The following is a 15584-nucleotide window of genomic DNA, read 5'->3' as shown; positions in this document are numbered from 1 at the left end:
TAAATATACTAATATTATTATAAATATTATTACCTAAGAATACTTAATTTTGGAGACATAAAATACATTAACGATTGTTAAACTATTAATACAAAATATATTTGTATTAGATTGACAGTTGTACTGTAATAAATTAACAAAATGATACAAAATATGTTATGTAATAAGATTATTTCTGGCGTAATTGCAGGAAATTTAAAATTGTAACATAATTATCAAAAGTCTAAAATTACTGTCATTAAAAATAATACAATGATTACACAAGTAGCAACATAAATGTGGCCCTCACACAAAATCGATTATTTACATTTATTTTGGGGCTGGATTATTATTTTTTTCAATATTAATGGAAAAAAAATAAAGTGCAGAACAAATATTAGGGCAAGAATGCCTATGGAATTTTAATATTAAATATATTAATATTATTATAAATATTATGACCTAAGAATACTTAATTTTGGAGACATAAAATACATTAACGATTGTAAAACTATTAATACAAAATATATTTTTATTAGATTGACAGTTGTACTGTAATGAATCAACAAAAATAATATAAAATATGTCATGTAATAAGATTATTTCTAACGTAATTGCAGGAAATTTAAAATTGTAACATAATTATCAAAAGTCTAAAGTTACTGTCATTAAAAATAATAAAATGATTACACAAGTAGCAACATAAATGTGGCCCTCACACAAAATCGATTATTTACATTTATTTTGGGGCTAGATTATTATTTTTTTCAATATTAATGGAAAAAAAATAAAGTGCAGAACAAATATTAGGGCAAGAATGCCTATGGAATTTTAATATTAAATATAATAATATTAATATAAATATTACTACCTAATTTTGGAAACATAAAATACATTAACGGTTGTAAAACTATTAATACAAAATATATTTTTATTAGATTGACAGTCATACTGTAATAAATCAACAAAAATAATATAAAATATGTTATGTAATAAGATTATTTCAAACGTAATTGCAGGAAATTTAAAATTGTAACATAATTATCAAAAGTCTAAAGTTACTGTCAATAAGAATAATAAAATGATTACACAAGTAGCAACATAAATGTGGCCCTCACACAAAATCGATTATTTACATTTATTTTGGGGCTAAATTATATATTATTTCAATATTAATAGAAAAAAAAGAAAGTGCAGAACAAATATTAGGGCAAGAATGCCTATGGAATTTTAATATTAAATATATTAATATTATTATAAATATTATGACCTAAGAATACTTAATTTTGGAGACATAAAATACATTAACGATTGTTAAACTATTAATACAAAATATATTTTTTATTAGATTGACAGTCGTACTGTAATAAATCAACAAAAATAATATGTTATGTAATAAGATTATTTGTAACGTAATTGCAGGAAATTTAAAATTGTAACATAATTATCAAAAGTCTAAAGTTACTGTCAATAAGAATAATAAAATGATTACACAAGTAGCAACATAAATGTGGCCCTCACACAAAATCGATTATTTACATTTATTTTGGGGCTAGATTATTATTTTTTTCAATATTAATGGAAAAAAAATAAAGTGCAGAACAAATATTAGGGCAAGAATGCCTATGGAATTTTAATATTAAATATAATAATATTAATATAAATATTACTACCTAATTTTGGAAACATAAAATACATTAACGGTTGTACAACTATTAATACAAAATATATTTTTATTAGATTGACAGTCGTACTGTAATAAATCAATAAAAATAATATAAAATACGTTATGTAATAAGATTATTTCTAACGTAATTGCAGGAAATTAAAAATTGTAACATAATTATCAAAAGTCTAAAGTTACTGTCAATAAAAATAATAAAATGATTACACAAGTAGCAACATAAATGTGGCCCTCACACAAAATCATTCATTTTTGGGCTAAACTTTTTTTCTTTTTTTTCAATATTAATGAAAAAAAATGAAAGAGCAGAACAAATACAAGGGCAAGAATGCCTATGGAATTTTAATATTAAATATACTAATATTAATATAATTATTATGACCTAAGAATACTTAATAAAACATAAAATACATTAACGGTTGTAAAACTATTAATACAAAATATATTTTTATTAGATTGACAGTCGTACTGTAATAAATCAACAAAAATAATATAAAATAAGTTATGTAATAAGATTATTTCAAACGTAGTTGCAGGAAATTTAAAATTGTAACATAATTATCAAAAGTCTAAAGTTACTGTCAATAAAAATAATAAAATGATGACACAAGTAGCAACATAAATGTCACTTAAATATAATTGTGGACAATATTGAGACGGAAGAATGCTCTGAGTATTACTGTAATACATCAAATGCCCGTGAGTACCAAATAATGGAGCAACTCCATTCGGACGCTCAAAGTGGGGGGAACATTCTGTGCCTGAAATCCAGCAAACTAAGAATTTGCATGAAAAGTGAAATTTGAAGGATTGAAGTTGACACTTTTTGCAGCACTTTTCCCCGAAACAACACCCGAGGCAAGAAGAAAAGTTACGTAAAGTAAGTTTCCTCACTTTAATAACGTTACACAACTCTCTTTCTGCTTTTCATCTTTTTTTTTTATCAAAATAGTTGTTATTTTAAAATGTTTCACTTGCTTGTCACACAAAATGAAATGATTGGCGTGATATTTATTTGTCGCTGAATTTTCCCTTTTTTTTCCCTCCATTTTCCCTCTTTTTAACGACTATTTTCAAAGCCAAAAACAATGAAAATCACGTCTAAAAAGCTCCAAACAGGCTATTAAAAAAAAACCTCACAGGGCTTTTTAATTGCACATTCTAGAATGTTCTTTGTGGAGGCGAAGAGTTCCTGACTGAGTGGGAAGGCGTGCAGACCTCGTTAAAGAAAAGGAGCCTTTTTAACAGGACGTCACAGACTTTCAACTCAACTTTATTCATGAAGACACTTTGGGGCTTGATCCTTTTCAAACACGCATTCATGCTCCTTCCAGCGGGAATATTGTCGTCGTCCAGGCCAAAGTCCGCAGGACTCCGAGGCTCAAAATGGCGGCACGGCCCGGACAACACGCCGGTCCTTTTTTTTTTGTCAGCAGCTGGGAAGGGAGAGAAATTTATTTTTTAGTACAAATCTCGGAGCCTGGTGACATTTTTCACAGATAAAAAGTACGTATTTATAAAGTGTAGGATGAGTTTTCATGCGGAAAATGTTCACTTGGACATAAACTAAAGCCCCTTTCACACAATCCCTCTTTTTTTAGACTCAAGTTAAAAAATTTTTACAGATAAAAAGTACATATTTATAAAGTGTAGGATGAGTTTTTAATGCAGAAAATGTTTAATTGGACATAAACTAAAGCCCCTTTCACACAATCCCTTTTTTTTTTAGACTCAAGTTACATATTTTACAGATAAAAAGTACGTATTTATAAAGTGTAGGATGAGTTTTCATTCTGAAAACTAAACTAAAGCCCCTTTCACACAGTCCCTTTTTTTTAATAGCTTTTTTTTAGACTCAAGTTACATGTTTTACAGATAAAAAATACGTATTTATAAAGTGTAGGATGAGTTTTCATGCTGAAAATGTTCAGTTGAAAATAAACTAAAACCCCTTTCACACAATCCCTTTTTTTTTCAGACTCAAGTTACATGTTTCACAGATAAAAAGTACGTATTTATAAAGTGTAGGATGAGTTTTTATGTGGAAAATGTTCAGTTGAAAATAAACTAAAACCCCTTTCACACAATCCCTCTTTTTCTTGCTTTTTTTTAGACTCAAGTTACATATTTTACAGATAAAAAGTACATATTTATAAAGTGTAGGATGAGTTTTTATGTGGAAAATGTTCACTTAGACATAAACTAAAGCCCCTTTCACACAATCCCTTTTTTTTCAGACTCAAGTTACATGTTTTACAGATAAAAAGTACGTATTTATAAAGTGTAGGATGAGTTTTCATGCTAAAAAACTAAACTAAAGCGCCTTTCACACAATCCCTTTTTTTTTACCGCTTTTTTTTTTTAGTCTCGAGTTACATGTTTCACAGATAAAAAATGTGTATTTATGAAGTGTAGGATGTGTTTTCATGCTGAAAATGTTTAATTGGACATAAACTAAAGCCCCTTTCACACAATCCCTTTTTTTCCCGTCTTTTTTTAGACTCAAGTGACATTTTTTACAGATAAAAAGTAAGTATTTATAAAGCGTAGGAATGGATTTCATTTTGAAAATGTTCACTTGGACATAAACTAAAGCCCCTTTCACACAACCCCTTCCATCCGCTTTTTTTAGACTCAAATTACATTTTTACAGATAAAAAGTACGCATTTATAAAGTGTAGGATGAGTTTTCATGCTGAAAATGTTTACTTGGACATAAACTAAAGCCCCTTTCACACAATCTCTCTTTTTCCTGCTTTTTTTAGACTCAAGTTGCATTTTTTACAGCTAAAAAGTATGCATTTGTAAAGTGTAGGAATAGATTTCATGCTGAAAATGTTCACTCGGACATAAACTAAAGCCCCTTTCACGCAATCCAGCTTTTTACTGCTTTTTTTAGACTCAAGCTATTTTTCCAAGATAAAAAGTAGGTATTCACAAAGTCTAGGATGAGTTTTCATGCTGAAAATGTTCGATTGACCATAAACAAAAGCCCCTTTCACACAATTCCTCTTTTTCCCCTCTTTTTCAGACTCAAGTTAAATTTTTTGAAGATAAAAAGTATGTATTTATAAAGTGTAGTCTGAGTTGATAATATACATAATACTCACTTTGACATAAACAAAAGCCCCTTTCACACAATTTCTATACCTCTCTTTCCCCCCTTTTCCCATTTTTAAGAGTTTTTCCCTAATTTATCCCTATTTACCACCGTCCCTCTTTAAAAGATCCATTTAACGACCTGCAGTATGTTGCACCATTTTTACTTGTGGTTGTTCAGTGTGAAAAGCACCAACAAGGACTGGAGAGACAAAGTCGGCATGACAATTTCTGGGCTTTGGGCTTAGAAACAGAGGCGGGACGGCATCTTGTGTGACAGGGAAAAGGAACAATGTCGTGAAGTTGTGTCTGTAGCACATTTTTACCGTATTTTTGTCACAACAGTCCGTATTAGTGCCTTTCACACAGAACAGGAATGATTCTTGTGTGTGTGAAAAGGGTATTCCACAATTCTGTGTTAGGGGTGTGAAGTGTCAAGGGAAGAGCAGGAAGTTCTGCATGAAAGGCAGAGGTGAAACAATGTCTGCTCTGATGCTACATCCTGATGGTGGACAATCGCTGGATTCTGTCCCCTTTCACACAGGTAATGTCCCACCCGTGTCACGGCTCCGACTCCTTTTACAGGTGGAATATTGCCATACTTTTATATGACAAAGGGATACTGCTGTTTTTAGGGATCTACTGCAAAAATGCAAGTTCAATCTAATTTTATATGACAAAAGGATACTGCTGTTTTTAGGGATCTACTGCAAAAATGCAAGTTAAATCTTTTTTTATGACAAAAAATACTGCTGTTTTTAAGGATCTACTGCAAAAATGCAAGTTCAATCTAATTTTATATGACAAAAGGATACTGCTGTTTTTAGGGATCTACTGCAAAAATGCAAGTTAAATATTTTTTATGACAAAAATACTGCTGTTTTTAAGGATCTACTACAAAAATGCAAGTTAAATCTAATTTTATATGACAAAAGAATACTGCTGTTTTTAGGGATCCACTGCAAAAATGCAAGTTCAATCTTTTTTTTATGACAAAAAATACTGCTGTTTTTAGGGATCTACTGCAAAAATGCAAGTTAAATCTAATTGTATATGACAAAAGGATACTGCTGTTTTTAGGGATCTACTGCAAAAATGCAAGTTCAATCTAATTTTATATGACAAAAGAATACTGCTGTTTTTAGGGATCTACTGCAAAAATGCAAGTTCAATCTTTTTGTATGACAAAAAATGCTGCTGTTTTTAAGGATCTACTACAAAAATGCAAGTTAAATCTAATTTTATATGACAAAAGGATACTGCTGTTTTTAGGGATCCACTGCAAAAATGCAAGTTCAATCTTTTTTTTATAACAAAAAATACTGCTGTTTTTAGGGATCTACTGCAAAAATGCAAGTTCAATCTAATTTTATATGACAAAAGGATACTGCTGTTTTTAGGGATCTACTGCAAAAATGCAAGTTCAATCTAATTTTATATGACAAAAGGATACTGCAAAAATGCAAGTTAAATCTTTTTTTTATGACAAAAAATACTGCTGTTTTTAGGGATCTACTGCAAACATGCAAGTTAAATCTAATTGTATATGACAAAAGGATACTGCTGTTTTTAGGGATCTACTGCAAAAATGCAAGTTCAATCTAATTTTATATGACAAAAGGATACTGCTGTTTTTAGGGATCTACTGCAAAAATGCAAGTTAAATCTTTTTGTATGACATAAAATGCTGCTGTTTTTAAGGATCTACTACAAAAATGCAAGTTCAATCTAATTTTATATGACAAAAGGATACTGCAAAAATGCAAGTTAAATCTTTTTTTTATGACAAAAAATACTGCTGTTTTTAGGGATCTACTGCAAACATGCAAGTTAAATCTAATTGTGTATGACAAAAGGATACTGCTGTTTTTAGGGATCTACTGCAAAAATGCAAGTTCAATCTAATTTTATATGACAAAAGGATACTGCTGTTTTTAGGGATCTACTGCAAAAATGCAAGTTAAATCTTTTTGTATGACAAAAAATGCTGCTGTTTTTAAGGATCTACTACAAAAATGCAAGTTAAATCTAATTTTATATGACAAAAGAATACTGCTGTTTTTAGGGATCCACTGCAAAAATGCAAGTTCAATCTTTTTTTTATAACAAAAAATACTGCTGTTTTTAGGGATCTACTGCAAAAATGCAAGTTCAATCTAATTTTATATGACAAAAGGATACTGCTGTTTTTAGGGATCTACTGCAAAAATGCAAGTTAAATCTAATTTTATATGACAAAAGGATACTGCTGTTTTTAGGGATCTACTGCAAAAAGGCAAGTTAAATTTAATTTTATATGACAAAAGAATACTGCTGTTTTTATGGATCTACTGCAAAAAGAAAGGTTAAATGCAATTTTATAAGACAAAAGAATACTGCTGTTTTTAATTATCTACTACCAAACACTATCAAAAATATTCTATGTGACAGGAGCACTCTGCTGCTTTTAGGGATATACTTCAAAAATGCAAGTTAAATCTTATTTATATGACATTGACAAATGATTTTATATGAAAATAGAATACTGCTGTTTTTTATGATCTACTACAAAAACACTGTCAAATATCCTCTGTGTGACAGGAGCACTCTGTTGTTTTTAGGGATCTACTTCAAAAATGCAAGTTAAAACTAATTTTATATGACAAAAGAATACTGCTGTTTTTAGGGATCGACTGCAAAAATGCAAGTTAAATAAAATTTTATATGACAAAAGAATACTGCTGTTTTTAGTGATCGACTGCAAAAATGCAAGTTAAATCTACTTTTATATGACCAAAGAATGCTGCTGTTTTTAGGGATCTATTACAAAAATGCAAGTTAAATCTAATTTTATATGACAAAGGAATACTGCTGTTTTTAGGGTTCTAATACAAAAATGCAAGTTAAATCACATTTTATATGACAAAAGAATACTGCTATTTTTATGGATGTACTACAAAAATGCAAGTTAAATCTAATTTTATATGACCAAAGAATACTGCTGTTTTTTAGGGATCTACTAAAAAATGCAAGTTAAATCTAATTTTATATGACAAAAGAATACTGCTGTTTTTAATGATCGACTGCAAAAATGCAAGTTAAATCTACTTTTATATGACCAAAGAATACTGCTGTTTTTAGGGATCTACTACAAAAATGCATGTTAAATCTAATTTTATATGACAATAGAATACTGCTGTTTTTTTTATGATTTACTACAAAAACACTGTCAAAGATCCTCTGTGTGACAGGACCACTCTGCTGTTTTTAGGGATCTACTGCATAATGCAAGTTACTTCTAATTGTATATGACAAAATAATACTGCTGTTTTTAGGGATCGACTGCAAAAATGCAAGTTAAATCAAATTTTGTATGACAAAAGAATACTGCTGTTTTTAGTGATCGACTGCCAAAATGCAAGTTAAATCTACGTTTATATGACAAAAGAATACTGCTGTTTTTAGTGATCGACTGCAAAAATGCAAGTTAAATCTACTTTTATATGACAAAGAATGCTGCTGTTTTTAGGGATCTATTACAAAAATGCAAGTTAAATCTAATTTTATATGACAAAAGAATACTGCTATTTTTATGGATGTACTACAAAAATGCAAGTTAAATCAAATTTTATATGACCAAAGAATACTGCTGTTTTTAGGGATCTACTACAAAAATGCAAGTTAAATCTACTTTTATATGACCAAAGAATACTGCTGTTTTTAAGGATCTACTACAAAAATGCATGTTGAATCTAATTTTATATGACAATAGAATACTGCTGTTTTTTTTATGATTTACTACAAAAACACTGTCAAAGATCCTCTGTGTGACAGGACCACTCTGCTGTTTTTAGGGATCTACTGCATAATGCAAGTTACTTCTAATTGTATATGACAAAATAATACTGCTGTTTTTAGGGATCGACTGCAAAATGCAAGTTAAATCAAATTTTGTATGACAAAAGAATACTGCTGTTTTTAGTGATCGACTGCAAAAATGCAAGTTAAATCTACTTTTATATGACAAAAGAATACTGCTGTTTTTAGTGATCGACTGCAAAAATGCAAGTTAAATCTACTTTTATATGACAAAGAATGCTGCTGTTTTTAGGGATCTATTACAAAAATGCAAGTTAAATCTAATTTTATATGACAAAAGAATACTGCTATTTTTATGGATGTACTACAAAAATGCAAGTTAAATCAAATTTTATATGACCAAAGAATACTGCTGTTTTTAGGGATCTACTACAAAAATGCAAGTTAAATCTACTTTTATATGACCAAAGAATACTGCTGTTTTTAAGGATCTACTACAAAAATGCATGTTGAATCTAATTTTATATGACAATAGAATACTGCTGTTTTTTTATGATTTACTACAAAAACACTGTCAAAGATCCTCTGTGTGACAGGACCACTCTGCTGTTTTTAGGGATCTACTGCATAATGCAAGTTACTTCTAATTGTATATGACAAAATAATACTGCTGTTTTTAGGGATCGACTGCAAAAATGCAAGTTAAATCAAATTTTGTATGACAAAAGAATACTGCTGTTTTTAGTGATCGACTGCCAAAATGCAAGTTAAATCTACGTTTATATGACAAAAGAATACTGCTGTTTTTAGTGATCGACTGCAAAAATGCAAGTTAAATCTACTTTTATATGACAAAGAATGCTGCTGTTTTTAGGGATCTATTACAAAAATGCAAGTTAAATCTAATTTTATATGACAAAAGAATACTGCTATTTTTATGGATGTACTACAAAAATGCAAGTTAAATCAAATTTTATATGACCAAAGAATACTGCTGTTTTTAGGGATCTACTACAAAAATGCAAGTTAAATCTACTTTTATATGACCAAAGAATACTGCTGTTTTTAAGGATCTACTACAAAAATGCATGTTGAATCTTATTTTATATGACAATAGAATACTGCTGTTTTTTTTATGATTTACTACAAAAACACTGTCAAAGATCCTCTGTGTGACAGGACCACTCTGCTGTTTTTAGGGATCTACTGCATAATGCAAGTTACTTCTAATTGTATATGACAAAATAATACTGCTGTTTTTAGGGATCGACTGCAAAAATGCAAGTTAAATCAAATTTTGTATGACAAAAGAATACTGCTGTTTTTAGTGATCGACTGCAAAAATGCAAGTTAAATCTACTTTTATATGACAAAAGAATACTGCTGTTTTTAGTGATCGACTGCAAAAATGCAAGTTAAATCTACTTTTATATGACAAAGAATGCTGCTGTTTTTAGGGATCTATTACAAAAATGCAAGTTAAATCTAATTTTATATGACAAAAGAATACTGCTATTTTTATGGATGTACTACAAAAATGCAAGTTAAATCAAATTTTATATGACCAAAGAATACTGCTGTTTTTAGGGATCTACTACAAAAATGCAAGTTAAATCTACTTTTATATGACCAAAGAATACTGCTGTTTTTAAGGATCTACTACAAAAATGCATGTTGAATCTTATTTTATATGACAATAGAATACTGCTGTTTTTTTTATGATTTACTACAAAAACACTGTCAAAGATCCTCTGTGTGACAGGACCACTCTGCTGTTTTTAGGGATCTACTGCATAATGCAAGTTACTTCTAATTGTATATGACAAAATAATACTGCTGTTTTTAGGGATCGACTGCAAAAATGCAAGTTAAATCAAATTTTGTATGACAAAAGAATACTGCTGTTTTTAGTGATCGACTGCAAAAATGCAAGTTAAATCTACTTTTATATGACAAAAGAATACTGCTGTTTTTAGTGATCGACTGCAAAAATGCAAGTTAAATCTACTTTTATATGACAAAGAATGCTGCTGTTTTTAGGGATCTATTACAAAAATGCAAGTTAAATCTAATTTTATATGACAAAAGAATACTGCTATTTTTATGGATGTACTACAAAAATGCAAGTTAAATCAAATTTTATATGACCAAAGAATACTGCTGTTTTTAGGGATCTACTACAAAAATGCAAGTTAAATCTACTTTTATATGACCAAAGAATACTGCTGTTTTTAAGGATCTACTACAAAAATGCATGTTGAATCTTATTTTATATGACAATAGAATACTGCTGTTTTTTTTATGATTTACTACAAAAACACTGTCAAAGATCCTCTGTGTGACAGGACCACTCTGCTGTTTTTAGGGATCTACTGCATAATGCAAGTTACTTCTAATTGTATATGACAAAATAATACTGCTGTTTTTAGGGATCGACTGCAAAAATGCAAGTTAAATCAAATTTTGTATGACAAAAGAATACTGCTGTTTTTAGTGATCGACTGCAAAAATGCAAGTTAAATCTACTTTTATATGACAAAAGAATACTGCTGTTTTTAGTGATCGACTGCAAAAATGCAAGTTAAATCTACTTTTATATGACAAAGAATGCTGCTGTTTTTAGGGATCTATTACAAAAATGCAAGTTAAATCTAATTTTATATGACAAAAGAATACTGCTATTTTTATGGATGTACTACAAAAATGCAAGTTAAATCAAATTTTATATGACCAAAGAATACTGCTGTTTTTAGGGATCTACTACAAAAATGCAAGTTAAATCTACTTTTATATGACCAAAGAATACTGCTGTTTTTAAGGATCTACTACAAAAATGCATGTTGAATCTAATTTTATATGACAATAGAATACTGCTGTTTTTTTTTATGATTTACTACAAAAACACTGTCAAAGATCCTCTGTGTGACAGGACCACTCTGCTGTTTTTAGGGATCTACTACAAAAGTGCAAGTTACATCTAATTTTATATGACAAAAGGATACTGCTGTTTTTAAGGATCTACTACAAAAATGCATGTTGAATCTTATTTTATATGACAATAGAATACTGCTGTTTTTTTTATGATTTACTACAAAAACACTGTCAAAGATCCTCTGTGTGACAGGACCACTCTGCTGTTTTTAGGGATCTACTGCATAATGCAAGTTACTTCTAATTGTATATGACAAAATAATACTGCTGTTTTTAGGGATCGACTGCAAAAATGCAAGTTAAATCAAATTTTGTATGACAAAAGAATACTGCTGTTTTTAGTGATCGACTGCAAAAATGCAAGTTAAATCTACTTTTATATGACAAAAGAATACTGCTGTTTTTAGTGATCGACTGCAAAAATGCAAGTTAAATCTACTTTTATATGACAAAGAATGCTGCTGTTTTTAGGGATCTATTACAAAAATGCAAGTTAAATTTAATTTTATATGACAAAAGAATACTGCTATTTTTATGGATGTACTACAAAAATGCAAGTTAAATCAAATTTTATATGACCAAAGAATACTGCTGTTTTTAGGGATCTACTACAAAAATGCAAGTTAAATCTACTTTTATATGACCAAAGAATACTGCTGTTTTTAAGGATCTACTACAAAAATGCATGTTGAATCTAATTTTATATGACAATAGAATACTGCTGTTTTTTTTATGATTTACTACAAAAACACTGTCAAAGATCCTCTGTGTGACAGGACCACTCTGCTGTTTTTAGGGATCTACTGCATAATGCAAGTTACTTCTAATTGTATATGACAAAATAATACTGCTGTTTTTAGGGATCGACTGCAAAAATGCAAGTTAAATCAAATTTTGTATGACAAAAGAATACTGCTGTTTTTAGTGATCGACTGCAAAAATGCAAGTTAAATCTACTTTTATATGACAAAAGAATACTGCTGTTTTTAGTGATCGACTGCAAAAATGCAAGTTAAATCTACTTTTATATGACAAAGAATGCTGCTGTTTTTAGGGATCTATTACAAAAATGCAAGTTAAATCTAATTTTATATGACAAAAGAATACTGCTATTTTTATGGATGTACTACAAAAATGCAAGTTAAATCAAATTTTATATGACCAAAGAATACTGCTGTTTTTAGGGATCTACTACAAAAATGCAACTTAAATCTACTTTTATATGACCAAAGAATACTGCTGTTTTTAAGGATCTACTACAAAAATGCATGTTGAATCTAATTTTATACGACAATAGAATACTGCTGTTTTTTTTATGATTTAGTACAAAAACACTGTCAAAGATCCTCTGTGTGACAGGACCACTCTGCTGTTTTTAGGGATCTACTACAAAAGTGCAAGTTACATCTAATTTTATATGACAAAAGGATACTGCTGTTTTTAGGGATCTACAAGTCAAGTTAAGACAACGCTGGGATGCATACCTACGTTGTTGATGAGGATGGTTGCTATGGTGACGAGGTGATGCTGGGGGTGGAGCTAAGGGTCAAACATTGCGAGACAAAAAGATCCAACACGGAGACGTCAGTCTTTGCTGCAGAGACAAAAAGAAAAAGAAAAAGGAAAACCAGAACCAAGAGCAAAGTCGGTGGTGACCAAGAAAGACCAACAGATGGGATGAAGTCTCTTCAGGAGTCTTTGTTGTGTAACCTGAGACCTGCCAGTCCATTTGGAACGTGGTCCACGTTTGAAGTCCAAGACCAAAGACTAGTGTCCGGCAGACATGGTGGACCAGGCGCCCTCCATCCTCCAGACGGAGAAGGCGTAGCTCAGCCTGTCGTGGGCCAGGTAGTTGCAGCCGCTCGGCTTGGAGTCCGCCTCCTCGTTCTGCAGAACCTGGTACAGGAAGTCGATGTAGCGCGACGCCAGCTTCAGGGTCTGGATCTTGCTCAGCTTGTCCGACGGGAGCGTGGGGATGATCTTCCTCAAGGAGGCGAAGGCTTCGTTGAGGGACTGCGTCCTCTGGCGCTCGCGGATGTTGGCGATCACCCTCTGGCCGTGGGGGTCCTCCGGAGACGACGGATCCCCGGTGGGACCGGGACCCGGAGACAGGGACGGTCCCGTGGAGGAAAGCTGATGCTGAGGACTGCTTTTGATTTTCTTGGGAGCGTAGACGTGGACCTGGTCCACGGGGTCGCTGGATGGGGCGCTGGAGTCGTCCACCGGGGGTTTGCCCGTGTTCCGTTTCCGTCTGAGTCCGGGTGTCGCCACCAGAACCGGGCAGGCATTGGACGGCGGTTTTTCTGGGTTCTCCTGATCAGCGCCAGTCTGCTGCTGGTCTCTCATAGTTCTCTGCCAAGTCAGGGCTGACTCTCCACCCTTTCTCTCCGGTCTTTGGCCCGTTGTTCCACGGTCTTGTTCCGCTCCTCAAGTTGCCTTTGGTCCGGTGGAAAGAGTCTCTGTCCTTCATCCCCGGTCAGCCAGCCACTGGTCTCTGCCCGCCGTCACACCGCATGGGTCCTCCTCCAGCTAGCGTGTGATCCAGCAGGGACTGGGATCTGGGAGGAGACCTCGGAGCGCTCGGCGGTCCGCCCATCTGATCCACTGATTGGTGCAGGAATCCTGAACCGCGGAGCTCTGTGATCAAAGGGAGAAGGTGTCTGGTGGAGCCAAACCAAATCAGACCTCAATGACGTCGCCTCGGAGGATTCCCGACTTTATTGCTTCCAGATTTTTACCCCCCAAGCCCCCCTTTCCTGGGTCTTTCTCACCCCCCTTTCCTAGGTCTTTCTCAGCCCCCTCTCCTAGGTCTTTCTCACCCCCCTTTCCTAGGTCTTTCTCACCCCCCTTTCCTGGGTCTTTCTCACCCCCCTTTTCTAGGTCTTTCTCACCCCCCTCTCCTAGGTCTTTCTCACCCCCCTCTCCTAGGTCTTTCTCACCCCCCTTTTCTAGGTCTTTCTCACCCCCCTTCCCCTTTAGGTTTGATTTCCTAAGTACGTATTTGATCCTGATGACAAACAATCATTTCACTAGCAGAACTGTTTTTAACCCTTAAAAAGTCACTATGTTTACGTAATGTTGCTGTTTTTGTTGCACTCCAAAAAACTCAAAGTCAAAACCCTTTTTTTTTAAATCTGACATAAGCACTCCAGGGGCAAACGGGCAGACTTTGTAAAAAAAAAAAGTAGAGCCCTCTGCTGTTTTTAAGCACCGCAGGAACACAGGTCAAAGATCATGTATGTGACAGAGGCACTCTGATGTTTTTAGGGACCAATACTGCCAGGAGACAAGTCAGGGGTCGTCTTAATGACAGGAGTGCTCTGCTGTTTTTTTGGAATCTTCTGAAAAACAAAACACAATTGTTTACTATGTGACAGGAATACTTTGCTGTTTTTAGGATCATGCTGTAAAAATGATTGATCCTCTTTAAGACAGGAGTGCTCTGCTGTTTTTTGGAATCTTCTGGGGAAAACCCACCACCGTTGTTTACTATGTGACAGGAGCACTTTGCTGTTTTTAGGAACATACTTGATCCTCTTAACGGCAGGAGTGCTCTGCTGATTTTTGGAATCTTCTGAAAAATAAAACACAATTGTTTACTATGTGACAGGAATACTTTGCTGTTTTTAGGAACATGTTGTAAAAACGCTTGATCCTCTTTATGATAGGAGTGCTCTGCTGTTTTTTGTAATCTTCTGGAAAAAAAAAACACACAATTGTTTCGTATTTGACGGGTGCATTTAGCTGTTTTTAGGAACATGCTTGATCCTCTTAATGGCAGGAGTGCTCTGCTGTTTTTTGGAATCTTCTGGAAAAATCTCCCCACAATTGTTTAGTATGTGACGGGAGCATTTTGCTGTTTTTAGGAACATTCTTGATCCTCTTAATGACAGGATAGCTATGCTGTTTTTTTGGAATCTTCTGAAAAAACCCCACAATTGTTTATTATGTGACAGGAGCATTTTGCTGTTTTTAGGGACATGCTGTAAAAATGCTTGATACTCTTTAAAACAGGAGTGTTCTGCTGTTTTTTTTAGAATGCTTGGGGGAAAAAACTAAATTTTTTACCAAAAAAACCCCACAACTTTGTGAC

At 32.7% G+C, this 15584-nt stretch overlaps 1 protein-coding gene across 3 annotated transcripts; it reads right to left on the bottom strand.

Annotated features, from left to right (window-relative positions):
* Positions 1 to 2669: 2669 nt before the first annotated feature.
* On the bottom strand, positions 2670 to 14183 carry LOC133652905 (twist-related protein 2-like). 3 transcript variants are annotated; one of them, XM_062051848.1, is made up of 3 exons: positions 13202 to 14183; positions 12976 to 13085; positions 2670 to 3099 (listed from the first exon to the last, which is right to left on the bottom strand). In XM_062051848.1, exon 1 carries the CDS (start codon positions 13835 to 13837, stop codon positions 13259 to 13261), a length of 579 nt encoding a protein of 192 aa, XP_061907832.1. In that variant the 5' UTR covers positions 13838 to 14183; the 3' UTR covers positions 2670 to 3099; positions 12976 to 13085; positions 13202 to 13258. The 3 variants fall into 3 exon arrangements, with proteins under 3 accessions (XP_061907832.1, XP_061907829.1, XP_061907830.1); XM_062051845.1 differs by having other exon boundaries at positions 12976 to 14183; XM_062051846.1 differs by having other exon boundaries at positions 12980 to 14183.
* Positions 14184 to 15584: the final 1401 nt, after the last annotated feature.

The sequence above is a fragment of the Entelurus aequoreus genome, linkage group LG07 (genome assembly GCF_033978785.1).
Source record: "Entelurus aequoreus isolate RoL-2023_Sb linkage group LG07, RoL_Eaeq_v1.1, whole genome shotgun sequence".
NCBI lineage: Eukaryota > Metazoa > Chordata > Actinopteri > Syngnathiformes > Syngnathidae > Entelurus > Entelurus aequoreus.
The sequence above is the reverse complement of the archived record's forward strand: the minus strand, read 5'-3'. Positions and strand labels throughout refer to the sequence as shown.

What these genes read in the sequence shown, in the direction of transcription:
- LOC133652905 (XM_062051845.1), bottom strand. Translation starts at nt 13,837, where the DNA reads ATGAGAGACCAGCAGCAGACTGGCGCTGATCAGGAGAACCCAGAAAAA.